This window comes from Lampetra planeri, chromosome 8 (genome assembly GCF_965212315.1).
Source record: "Lampetra planeri chromosome 8, kcLamPlan1.2.h2, whole genome shotgun sequence".
NCBI lineage: Eukaryota > Metazoa > Chordata > Hyperoartia > Petromyzontiformes > Petromyzontidae > Lampetra > Lampetra planeri.
The window spans coordinates 4077712-4091483 of NC_136114.1; the positions used below are offsets into that span (position 1 = coordinate 4077712).

At 43.0% G+C, this 13772-nt stretch overlaps 2 protein-coding genes across 7 annotated transcripts in view; one reads left to right on the forward strand and one right to left on the reverse strand.

Annotated features, from left to right (window-relative positions):
- The window catches only part of LOC144720219 (putative methyltransferase-like protein 25), a 34357-nt gene extending 32185 nt beyond the window's left edge, over positions 1–2172 (reverse strand). For 2 of the 3 annotated variants that reach the window (XR_013585734.1, XM_078596737.1), the window contains exon 1: positions 1611–2172. Coding sequence is in view for 2 of the 3 variants with exons in the window: in XM_078596737.1 (XP_078452863.1) it covers positions 1611–1860 (250 nt within the window). In the remaining variant the exon portion in view is untranslated. The remainder of the gene's footprint in view (positions 1–1610) is intronic. The other variant, XM_078596736.1, reaches the window with a different exon arrangement.
- LOC144720220 (alpha-1,3-mannosyl-glycoprotein 4-beta-N-acetylglucosaminyltransferase C-like) overlaps positions 1008–13772 on the forward strand; it is a 29228-nt gene continuing 16463 nt past the window's right edge. Inside the window, exons 1-2 of one of the 4 annotated variants that reach the window (XM_078596741.1) lie at positions 1008–8844; positions 12017–12050. The gene's annotated coding sequence lies outside the window, so the exon portion shown is untranslated. The remainder of the gene's footprint in view (positions 8845–12016; positions 12051–13772) is intronic. The other 3 variants (XM_078596739.1, XM_078596740.1, XM_078596738.1) reach the window with 3 other exon arrangements.

Consider the following 13772-nt stretch of genomic DNA (forward strand, 5'->3'; position numbering starts at 1 on the left):
TAATAATAGTAATAAAACATCGTGCACTATAATGTAAGTACATTCCACATTTCAATTGCTTTGAATTAAAGTGGCTATTAATAAGTGAGCTCAATGCCAATTATGGATTGAGCCTACTATATTTGCTTTCCTTTGGAGTGGTAGTTGTATGTATGTTGAACTTCTTTCGCACCGTACGTGACCAACCGTGCTAATCGGAGGTGTGATTCATTTGAATTTATGCCCACCAACAGAAATATCTCACTCCTGCCTGCACATTTCCCCCATAAGGCAATTATCTGGTGCATTCCGATTGGGACTTTGGGTTGTCACACAAAACAAATAGACACAAAAGAGCATATGTATACACAATACACACACGCGCGTAATAAAGCGCGTAATAAAATACCCGTACGGGGATTACAAACTACACAATCATATTAAAATAATGACCGAAATAATTACAAATCCTGCCCTGCAACATTTTGGCCCTTATTAATTGGAATTCTCAAATTCATGCTTTAACAAAACCCCACCAGCCTCAGCGGTCAAAACGTGACCAATTTGTAAACGAATGAATCACAATAAATAACACTTAAGAAAGGCACCAATTGCTCAACGAAACACAATAAATTGCACTTCAAACACGTGCTTTAACTAACTAGTCCTGTGTTCATGAAACAACAATGTAGTCGTAGTAACAATTAAAACTCTAAATATGCTCGCGCGCAAAACCGGACCGCAATAACCAATGATCTGCACAATGAAAACGATGACCGATATTTACAGCGAAATAAATAGAAGCACAATAAATGAACGACTCACAAATTTAAACCAACTTGATTTGCATCCGAGCATCATCAAACGAACGAAGCGCCCATGGCCATGATGCCCATGAATTGCAAATTAGACCGAATGGCACCGTGAGTGAGCGAATTGCATCTGCGATCCATTGTCCAATCGATCCCTTAAATGCCTCCTCGTCTGCTCGACCCCCGTGCCCTCTCCCCTCTACCGCTGCCCTATCTCTCCCCTGCTGCTTCCTATAAGAAGGCCGACGCGCGCAGGGGGAAGCAGAACTCGACTCAATCACGCAGAGCGACGATGCAATTGCAACCCGAACAGCGACAGTGAGATTCTTGGGATTCAGTGAAAATGCTTGAGGCTCAGCAAACCAAGCGAAAGTGGTGGTGGTAGGTGATAAGAGGCAGCGGACATAAATAAAGTACGATCAGGTAAGCATTCGTGGTTGTGGTGATTATCATGGATTGTGGTGGTACAGAAGGTAGTTGTGGTGGTCATGGTGACAAAAGAGTACATGTGGCGATATTACATCGTTGGTGAGGGTTATGTAATGGATACTGGGTGCTGATAGGGCGACAGGAGGCAGTCGTGGTAGGAGACTGGACGGTGGGTAGAGGCGACAGTGCTGGTGGCAATGCAGGACAGGGGTGGTGGTGGTGGACAGTTGATGTGGTGATACACGACTGGTGATAGGAATGCAGTGGTGTGTGGTTCACACGCAGACTGCTTAGGTAACCGTACTGTTGTAGTAGTGACAGGAAGTCGTGGTGGTTAGTCATAGTAGCCTGCAACATTGACGTGTGAATGAATGAGCGGCTCCTCGTTACCTCCTCCACCTTCACTCGGAGTCTCCGCTTGCCCGAGATTCCTCCCCTTCGAATCTCGCCGCAGCAGCAGCTGCTGCACCGCCCGGGGCTCTGCGTCTCCCAGGTATGACCTCCACAGCCCCCTGCTGTAAAACTCCACCGTGTGCGCCTCGGACACACTCAGGTGCCGCGACACGAAGGCCCACGATCGACTCAAAGCCGCCTTTGTCTGCTGAAGCATCGGCAGCCGAGTCTCTCCGCTCTCGGACATCGTCGCCCGAACCCCCAACCCGGCTGTATGCCGCGGGAGGCCTACGTACAGGCTCCGGCGGGATTTCTAGGAATGGTGTGTGACCGCACGCTATGGGTAAACATGGGATCTGCCTCTAATACGGCGGTTAAGACCTTTGCTGATTTCGCACAGCGGCTGCGGGAGCAGTGGGTTAAGGTGTTGCGGTTGTTTTGATCTGAAACGTTTTGACAACTGAGGCTGGTGAGGTTTTGTTAAAGTTCGCGCGCGTTTCTTGCCGGGGTCGCCGTTGACAACTCTGCGGCGCACGAGGGGGGCGGGGCCACGTGGAGCAGCTGCGTGGTGACGTCACGCAGGGGAGGAGTCCCGGAGCACGAGAAACTCCACGTGGGGGGTGGACCGGGTCGAGCGTGCCATGTGGTGTTGTGCGGGATGTGGCGCGGGTTACCTGTAATGACCTGTTCAGAGCGTTAGTCGCACTGCTAGTTGGTAATATTGCGTTGGCAGTGGTGAACAAGCACCATCAACAAAAAGACTGGACACATTTGTCACTAACACTAACCATGAAAATATATATCTCGTAGGCGACATTTTTGACAATGACCCTTCTTCATATCACATTAAATCGATGTCTGCTATGAAGGACTATTTCCTGAAACGTCAACTGAAATATTTTACGTATTAAATGTTTTTATTTAAGGCACTGTTTTTGCATAAAATTACATACTCATGCATTGATCCTTTTCTTTTTGGCTTAGGCCACGTCGTGTTATGTCAAAATTCTTGTCACCCCTCAACCAGCTGACAAGGTTGTCACGTTTAGAAGTGTGCCAATGTATTGATCAAATTCTGACCAATAAAGTTCACAGATGCCCTCAGACTTTTTTATGACTAAATTTAACATGAACATACGACGTTTCCCTTAAGCTACTTTGAGCTTCACCTAGCGAGCTCAGAAATCGAGTGGCCTTTGACATTACAAACTGTCAAACGGCATGTGGCCTAAAACAAACATTATTTGGCGCTGTTGCTTTGGCAGAAGTGCACAGGCGCAGATAACATAACTCAACAATCAGCAATAAAATATCTATATGATCGGTAACGTTTCAGGCAGTGGTCGTGATTTGTTTTATTTTATATTATTTTATTTCTACCTACGTGACTTTACCGAAAGAACTAAATGTGACTAAGTTGTTGTTTGTGCATGGAGCAACCATGTTTTTCTTATGGAGGTTCACACCTGACTTTTTCACTTGTGTGCCTATATCTCAGAACTTTGCTACATATTTGCCATTACATAATGTCACTCTCCAGAGCCTCGAAAGGTTTTATGGGATAAGTTTTTATTTTGGACAATTAAGATTATCATAATTATTTGCAATGTATTTAAGATCCTGTCTTACAACATATTTGTCCTCTGTTTTTGCTGACTGTACAGACAAGAGAGCGGTTTAATACATGCCCTTCTGTCTTGTAAGCATATTAAATGCACAGAAAATGTGGCACATGGATTTAATGGTGGTGGAAAACTACTCTGATGGTCAAGGCAATATTGATTTGATGCTTTCGTGACTGCAGGAATTCATACTCTTTGGTTCTTTAGGTAAAGTCACGTAGGTAGAAAAAATAATAGATCACGACGTTTTGATCACCACACAAGCAATCGTCTTCTCCCACCTGAAGACGATTGCTTGTGTGGCGATCGACACGTCGTGATCTATTATTGTTTCTACCTACATAACTTTACCGAAAGAACCAAAGAGTATAGAGAAAGGCAATATTCTCATACGCTGTTCAACTCCTTCAAGCCTCACATTGTTGGAACACTTATTGTACGCAAATGGATACTGATACATTGTCCCCCAGAATGTTGTACTGTGACAATGCAATGTGCGGTCTTTGGACACCACATATCAAAAAAATTATGTGTTATTGCCCTTATGTCCACAAAGCAAGTTGCACGTATACAATAAAGCATTTCTTGTTTCTGCATCAGCATTTCTTAATGGGAAACCAAAATACTGAATCGATACCTACTGAGAGAAATAGGATAATTGATGACAAAGCCAACAAGTCATCATTAGGGGTCATATTGATTCCCTAATTGTTGGTGGCTGAAGTGGTATAATATACCACATATCCCATACCAACGGCACATCAAGTAAATATTTTATTTATTCACATTCACCAGTCTTTCCTTATCAACAGTCCAAAATAAAACACCACAGACTATATGTAGAGTACTATATTTAGCATTAAATTCGAAAACTGGATCAAGATTAAATATTATACAAATGTCGGTGAGAACGTTAGCAAAATAGGTCAAGAATAAGCAGATGCTGTATAAACCATGTATTTGTACAGCCCATTTGTTTTTATCCATTGCTGGATGAGGGCTTCCTCACAACTTGCGGGCCGTGAGAAATTTGACTAATTTTGCCCACGGTGGTTGATGTGTGTTGGTGGGAGTGGGGGCCCTGCAGAACATTGTCGTTTGCTGCACTACCCACAACGCCTGTTGCAGATGTATCTTGCACACGGTGGTTTTTCATCCAAGCGCAACCCTACTTGGCTTATATATTTGACAATATTTGGTACACTGGGTTATTTGGTCACAGGCATAAGCCATCTACTGTAATAATTTTATATAAAGCCAACAGTACAGTGGTGGGAGCTAAAGTCCTGCATTTCGGGCCAGGTACCTGTGGGAACCTGCGCGTCTGGTCGAAACGCAGCCACTGTAATGGCTTGTAGTTCGGGTCATGTCTGGTGACTCACGGGTGACCCGCACACTTTCTAGATGAACATTTTCTATAGATTGGACAGTACTACATTTCATACTGTTTTTGGATAGTGCTCGCAGCGTCCGAGTGCGCGTGTTGGAGCCGAAGTGAATACGTGGTCGAGTTGATGGCTTACCAGACCTGTAAGATCTTGACTTAAAGCTTTCGGTGAAGTCGCGTAGATATCTACACGACTTTACCGAAAGACCCAAAGAGCAGACCTTTAAGCTTAATTTAACTTTTTTTACCACTTTTTTTATGTCGACTGATGAGGTAAAACAAATGTCAGAGCAAGGTTTATATTGTGTGGAGGATACATCTTTTGATGGGTAAATCAGAATTTGACAAGAACTTGAAGCGGGGACATTTTCAAATGAATTTTCATAAAGCACAACTTTCTACACTAATTGCTACATAACAAGCCACTCTGTAGATATATGTACTAGCAGAGTCGACAATGTGTGCTAGGCATGGTTATATATTGTTTTATTTGTGGTTAACTCTTTAAAATTCATATTTATGATCAGATTTTTTTTTTTGGTAGTTGGTGCTTTAAAACTGCTGGAATCGTCTAAGTATCCAATTGGAGGTATAAAAAATGTGCAAGATCGGGTTGCAGGTCTAATAAAAGTGGGTCGCGTCGTGGGTAAGTTGGCAATGCTAAAATGGGTTGGTCGGGTCGGGTAATCATAGGTGAAAAAAGAATATTATCGCAGGACTAGAAGGTTTTACAATGTTACATGCAATATAAAATTGGTAAATTGTAATACATGTCAATATGGAAATATGTAGACTTAACGGAGGTTAATTACAGACACCTGTTAAACATGAGAGGAACCACCAATCGAATGTATGGTAAAATAAATATGCAATATGCCTCCTTCATATCTGTTCCTCGATATAAAAAATAAAATGCGTGTTTAACACCCCAAGAGCGCACATAATCTTCCAAAAGTGTAATTTCAGCAGCACTGGTTCAACACAAGCAAGTAGTATGTATGTATGCATTTTGAACTTGGCACGGTACGTTGTCGACCGTGTTAATCGGAAATGTGAAGATTAAGAAGGTAGTGTTTCTAAAGAGTGAAGAGTAAGTCGGAGCAAGTTGTGAAGAATGCATACTTCACTTGTCTGCAAATACTTTTTGGAACATTACATTGTGGCAAAGCCTCAACAGACTTTTGCTAACCATATGATCCAGACTGTTAAAATTGCATTCCTATCGTTTTATTTAAAAGGATAGCCAAATTGGCTCGTGTTGAAATTTAAAGCGCACGTAACTTTTTACGAAATTGTCACATGGGTCCCAGAACGTTATGCATTTGGACTGCATGAAGCGTTCACATTGAAAAGTAATGCTGGATCACATGGATCTAGTTTAACTGAGCATGACCAGCCAACAATGTGTTCTGAAAAAGTATGTGTCACATGCCGCCTCGCTCAGGATCATGCTTTGGTAGCATTGCTGCTCAGAGATCACAAGGTTAATGTCAACTGGATAATACCCATGCTGAATGTGAAATGAGACGCTGTTTGCGAAGATGAGAAAAATAAACTTGGTTTTCTATGGCGCAATTTGCTCAAGGCGTTTTACATGAAGCGTAAATTACGGAGAAAGCTTTTAAAAACAGGTGAGTTTTAAGATGTGATTTAAAAGGGTAACAGACACAGATTCCCAAATGGACTGAAGAAGGAAATTCCACAATGGCAGAGCCTAGCTGCAAAAAGCTCTGTCTCATAGAACAAATGCTGGTCTTTAGATTAACGAGTAGACCAGAATCAGCAGATCTTAGTTTTCTCAGTGGTATATAAAGCTTAAGCAGATCGGCGAGATTTCGGAACCACCTCCCTTTAATGCCTTAAACGTGAGAAGAATAACCTTGAAAACGATTCTGTACTTTATAGGGAGCCAGTGCAGGGAAGAAAGAGTAATACGGTCACACGATTTACATTTAAAATCTGGGCAACTGCGTTTGTAGTCTATTTAAAACACTTTTAGAAACGCCAGCAAGGAAGGCATTGCAGTAATCCTACCTTGATTAAATGAAGGCATGCACCAGCCTCTCTACATTAGGAAGGAACTGCATAGGGTCTTAGTTGAGCTTTGTTGCGTGAATGGGAAAAAAATGCGTTTTGGGTAATTATACATACGTGGGCCTCATTTCAAACTGGGGTCTCCGATAACTCCCAAGTTTCTGGCCTCGGATGAAGACTGGATTACAGTTCCCTCTATGGCCATACTAAAACCATATAATTTACACTTGATATGGAGAGCCCAACAAGAAAAATATCTTCCAGGAAGTTTGCTCCGTCAAATTGATTCAACTGTAATATGAGGGTGCTATGTCAAAATTTTTTTTGTGCTCAAGGAGACTCAGAATTTGCTTTAAGAAAAAGGTCGTCAAGTGAAAATGTGTCCATTCTCAAGCAGGTGTTAGGCAGTGATCATCTCTATTGTTGACCATGAGCCAGTCGACAGTGGCCTGGACTTGAATGGGGAAAGAGTGTCGAAAGGATGAATGACTGGGGGGAAGACTTCAAGGTCATTTGGGAAGTGGTTTAGAAGGTGACCTCCCACTGCAGTGTTCTTCACTAATTTTGAAGGGGGGGGGGTACTTTCGTGAATAAGACATCAATGTGAGGGCCGTCACACTGCCTGCATGGGGTATTTTCACATTTGTATATTGTCGGGGGCCGCACTAAAGGCCACCAGGGGACGCCAGTGGCCCGCGGGCCTTGCAATGAAGAACACCTGTCCCCACTGCTTCGACAGAAGGCCTTGGTTGTCGGAGAGGAAAGTGCATGGAGGGAATATTGCGATGGCAGAAAAGAGGCAGAGGCAAGTCCATGGAGGCTCTTGAAGATGTTGGTGAGAGTAATATTGACTTGATCTGGGGTTTAATTTGTTGTCGGGAGAGGAATTGGAGGACAGTCTGTTCTCCTGCAACGTGGTAGTTGCATTCCTGAAGAACACCACTTTATGGAAAAATATTCTTGTAATAAACTATATATAATACGGGGTAAAGCACAGCTTGTGATAATGAGAGATGCGTATGCAGGCTGAACAAAGACTGAGGCGTCTGGGTAGCATCTGAAAGCATCCAGCAGCATCCCACCTTGTGCGTTGCCGAGGTGGCCATACAACCGCTTATTCCTACTCACGCGATGTCGTTCTTATCATTCAATCGCATTATATCCAATTCTCATCCACGTTATAGAAAAAAACGTGCTTCCTAATACATCACGTTATATCCAATTCGCGTTATGAACGCACACTCTTCAATAGCGATTGGGTCAAGGCAAAGCGTCCTCCTGCTCCAATGAGGAATAGTTGCTCAGATCTGTACGTGTGTTGAACTCCTTCGCATTGTACATAGCTAAGCGTACTCATCGGAGGTGCAGGAATCTCGATTGTTTGCTCGTCGGTTGCCCAGGCGTCTTGACTTATATATATTAACACAATTGGTGTTGCTTTAGGTTTTAGGGTTGATGGTTGATTCAACCTACATGATTATTTTAGTAAAACAAATGTTTAGCCAATTGCTGTACTTTAACCATTTTAAAGTGAGCGCTACTGCACTCATGTACTGTTTATATGCATAAGTACAAACATCAAAACTTCTAGTACTTGAGTACCATATGAAATTATGATAGTAATTAGCTGGAACAAACTTACATTTTAACACGTAGGTGGTGGCGGGTTTAACGACACATATATTTACGCGATCTAACCCAAGAAACCTCTTATGGATACTGTTATATGTACCTTTGCTATTTCAGAAAAAGTCATAAGTGGCTGGCCTGTGTACTATGTACAATATTCATCACAAATCGTGCACTTTTCTGTTTTTATTCGATGGACTGTTTTTCTTCCAAAGAGACAGGTCAATAGTTACATGTACTGTAATCCGTTAATAATTTGACACCTTTTATGACCCCAGCAATAAATTGACTTCCAGTGTAGTTTCTAGAACGCGGTCTTATCTGCGACAGTTTTTTTATGTAAATATTTAACCGTGTAACGTCTGCTGAATGGCTGGCAACATCGTCACGAGTGTGGGTTTGTACATTTCGTTTTAAATTGCTTGGGTGCTTTGCGCACTTCGGTCTGAAAGAATGGTGTGGCTTTGTCTCTCATCTGCGCGTTTATTTGTATAGAGGAATGAATAAAAGCCCAGCGTTTTCCAAAGGACTCGTTCGTCAAAGAATCGTTTTCTAAAAGGTGAATACACACTACATGTTTTACTTTACTTTTTTTGTTGTACTTGCACATTAATTCTGGAGGAATTGGTTTACTTGCACGTCATGGACCTTGTTAACTTGCTTATGGAGATGCGTCAAAGCTGTTTCCGGTTCATTCGGTTGTCTAAAAGTAAGCATTGTGAAATACTGCTTTAAGGAAATGCAACTTATTAATGTTGTACAGCGCATCAAAGCTTTTTTTTGTATTATCAGCCAGCTAGGTTTACAGACAACATCGCAAGATTGTTTAGCTGTGTAACATAAATTAAAATATAAAAAATATCACATTCATAATGCTTCCTACTTTTTGTGTAGCATTTCTACTGCAATGTCTAGCTTTTGACGTGGTATTTAAACACATTGCTGCGGAGGGAGCTGGTAGGAACGTTGGGTTGCTCGGTCAATGGCCAGGGTCAACGGCGGCGTGGTGTATTCCGCAAATATGCCCGACCGAGGGCGGGCACAAGCCGGCGTGAGTAGGTTAAACGTTGAGTTTTATAAGGGCACCACGGGGTGACCAGCCCCTCCCCACCCAGCCCCACCCCTTACACCCCCCCACCCAGCCCAGCCCCTCCCCACCCAGCCCCTCCCCACCCAGCCCCTCCCCACCCAGCCCCTCCCTGCACGACGGACGGACACAATAATCCCCTGTGGGCTGGTGGAACCAGTGGGCTCCTACCAGTAAAAAAATAGTACATTTGTAATAACACGCTGGAGACGGCTTGTAGAATCGGTCCTTTTATTTCACTTCTTTGCAGTTCACAAACAATCCCCGTTGCTGGCAGGCAACGGGAAGTGGGCAGACAGCCACCAGAGACACACCACCACGTGGCACCCGGAGCCCCACTCGCGCGTGGCCTCTCTCCCCTTATGTAATGCCTGGGTCACGTGGTACACTCCAGCCAATCCTCAATAGCCTGCGCCGAATGTTCCAGATCCCCCATCAACTCCCGGGACCACGCCCCTGACTTGTCTTCCCATTGGCTGAGGCCAAGACCAGCGAAACCAATCACCTAGCTGACATCCCGTGATCACGCCGAGGCCATGCTCCCAGGCTCTCCCCCCATTGGTTGTAAAGCGGGACCGGCAAAGCCGATCACCATGTGAATCCGACATAGGCTCCTATTACACATTATTTCCACTAATCTACGATACTTTGTGATGTCCTTGTGCCCGATTACACTGCTGTATAAATTCATCAACCTTAGGCAACTCTAAATTAATTCAAATTTTATGCATGTCGGTGGGTTGGTTGTTGTGGATATACAGTGAGGGAAAAAAGTATTTGATCCCCTGCTGATTTTGTACATTTGCCCACTGACAAAGAAATGATCACTCTATAATTTAATGGTAGGTTTATTTGAACGGTGAGAGACAGAATAACAACAAAAAAATCCTGAAAAACGCATGTAAAAATTTGTATACATTTTAATGAGGGAAATAAGTATTTGACCCCTCTGCAAAACATGACTTAGTACTTGGTGGCAAAACCCTTGTTGGCAATCACAGAGGTCAGACGTTTCTTCTAGTTGGCCACCAGGTTTGCACACATCTCAGGAGGGATTTTGTCCCACTCCTCTTTGCAGATCTTCTACAAGTCATTAAGGTTTCGAGGCTGACGTTTGGCAACTCGAACCTTCAGCTCCCTCCACAGATTTTCTATGGGATTAAGGTCTGGAGACTGGCTAGGCCACTCCAGGACCTTAATGTGCTTCTTCTTGAGCCACTCCTTTGTTGCCTTGGCCGTGTGTTTTGGGTCATTGTCATGCTGGAATACCCATCCACGACCCATTTTCAATGCCCTGGCTGAGGGAAGGAGGTTCTCACCCAAGATTTGACGGTACATGGCCCCGTCCATCGTCCCTTTGATGCGGTGAAGTTGTCCTGTCCCCTTAGCAGAAAAACACCCCCAAAGCATAATGTTTCCATCTCCATGTTTGACGGTGGGGATGGTGTTCTTGTGTTCATAGGCAGCATTCCTCCTCCTCCAAATACGGCGAGTTGAGTTGATGTCAAAGAGTTCAATTTTGGTCTCATCTGACCACAACACTTTCACCCAGTTGTCCTCTGAATCATTCAGATGTTCATTGGAAAACTTCAGACGGGCATGTATATGTGCTTTCTTGAGCAGGGGGACCTTGCGGGTGCTGCAGGATTTCAGTCCTTCACAGCGTAGTGTGTTACCAACTGTTTTCTTGGTGACTATGGTCCCAGCTGCCTTGAGATCATTGACAAGATCCTCCCGTGTAGTTCTGGGCTGATTCCTCACCGTTCTCATGATCATTGCAACTCCACGAGGTGAGATCTTGTATGGAGCCCCAGGCCGAGGGAGATTGACAGTTCTTTTGTGTTTCTTCCATTTGCGAATAATCACACCAACTGTTGTCACCTTCTCACCAAGCTGCTTGGCGATGGTCTTGTAGCCCATTCCAGCCTTGTGTAGGTCTACAATCTTGTCCCTGACATCATTGGAGAGCTCTTTGGTCTTGGCCATGGTGGAGAGTTTGGAATCTGATTGATTGATTGCTTCTGTGAACAGGTCTCTTTTATACAGGTAACAAGCTGAGATTAGGAGCACTCCCTTTAAGAGTGTGCTCCTAATCTCAGCTCATTACCTGTATAAAAGACACATGGGAGCCAGAAATCTTTCTGATTGAGAGGGGGTCAAATACTTATTTCCCTCATTAAAATGCAAATCAATTTATAAAAAAAATTAACGTGCGTTTTTTTGGATTTTGTTGTTGTTATTCTGTCTCTCACTGTCCAAATAATTTAAATTATAGACTGATAATTTCTTTGTCAGTGGGCAAACGTACAAAATCAGCAGGGGATCAAATATTTTTTTCCCTCACTGTATGGGGCAATTTGCTTTTCGATGAATCACCCCAAAGAGTGTAAATCTGTAAAAGCCCAAAGTTGTTATTGTCCATTGCGAAAATTATGACAGCCCTTGCTCTTGACAGCTGGAAATTGAAAGCTGGATTAAATACTTGGACTAAAAGCTTGAATGACAGCTGCAAGAGGCAGTTTTGCATTATGAGCAATCTGTTAAATTTGATTCTTTGTGAAAATGTTTCTTAGAAATTACATGTGATGACATAAGTAGATAAATAGTTGAAATTATTTACCCGATGGGTTTTTTCTCGCTGCAGGACCTAAAAGTAGCTGAACAAATTATATGAACAGGTAAATTAAACATTTAAAAATGTTTTTATGTGATATGATGCATGTTTATTACATTATATGGCAGTAATGGTGAGGAATTGAAACAATGATTGTGGAAAGTTTTGTACTGCATTGTTGCATACATTCAATACATTTACAGCCCTGGGTCAGTCCACTGCTGGATGATGATTGTGTCATGAGGCTTGATAATAAACCACCTTACTGATCTGTGCGGTTGTTGCCCAGAACTGGTTCAGATATAAATTGCCACTATCAGCTGAGGCTCGGAATTGAATTCAGGTCGTTCGGTTCATAGTGCCATGCACAATAAATGTGTTCCACTGCTGCTGCCATACCGTATAGAGCATATAGCAACACTATTATGCAATATCCCATAGATTTTCGGCATCCAAAAATAATGTTATGCCAATATGTAATGACCACTGCACAGTACTTACGTTTCCACAGCTTGCTTAAATGGGGGGCATTATTTTAGTTTTGTAATAGGTACCTTAAGAGCCTTACAGTGCTGCACTTTTACATTCCCAAAGCAAAGGAGTTGTAACTGAATAGGTGTATTGAGGTATAGAGTACAGTGCTTGTCACAAGTGTATCTCTGCTCTTATAACAAAGCAAGTTGGCAGAGTAGGGGGCACAGATGGTGTATCGACCAGTCAAGCCATGGCACCTGGGTCTGTCTCATGACCTGCCAGCAGGCCCTAACGTGCACATCGCCTGGCCACTTAGTGATGAATGGCGGTTGTTGTTTATAAGTATGGGGTAATATCTGTTGTGTCTGAGTCCATTGCTGAATTGCATAGTGAAACACAAACCCACACTTTGCAACCATTGTACAGACCATTTCCATCTACATATCGTGATCACATGCTTCCGGCTGCAAAGCCAGGCATTTGCTTTCGTGGTTGAGCGTTCGGATAAACTTGTTCCCAGTTTTGTGGTTGGAGTGCTCAACTTATAACCGTGGGATTTGCATATCAGGGCTGCCAACAGCAGTGAAAGATTCCTTGTTACTCATTTTTCTCAGGAAACACTAACTTGAACATGAACACTGTTCTATGGTTCGTTCTGTAAAGTCGCGTAGATAGAAAAAAGTACAATAACAGGTCCCTGCGGGGTGGGCTGGTAGGAACGAATAACCAAAGAATAACAGGTCCCTGCGGGGTGGGCTGGTAGGAACGAATAACCAAAGAATATAAACATCATGTATTATTACACTTGTTTAGCCAGGAAAGCCTCACTGAGTGTAAAGGTTTTTGTAGTGTCCTGCCAAGTGTTTGCAGTAGGGGGCGATGTTGCTACACCTAATCGGACGATACGAAGGGAGAGTTTGAGGCCTAGTTCTAGGCTTTAGGCCTAGCTGTAGGCTTGAGGCCGCTGTGAGTTAATTTTTAATTTAAATGTTTGAATTATTAATGTAAAAGCTTTAAATGTAAATGTTTCTATTTAAAAAACATCAGGAAATGTAACATTGCTAAACATTAACTCCCTTTCACACACGCGGGGGTACGATACGAAGGGAGAGGTTGAGGCCTAGTTCTAGGCTTTAGGCCTAGCTGTAGGCTTTAGGCCGCTGTGAGTTAAATTTTAATTTAAATGTTTTAATTAAAAGCTATCTCAGGGAATTATAAGGGAATCTTACACTTGTTTAGCCAGGAAAGCGTCACTGAGTCTAAAGGTTTTTTTTAATTAAAAGCTATCTCAGGGAATTATAAAATAAGGGAA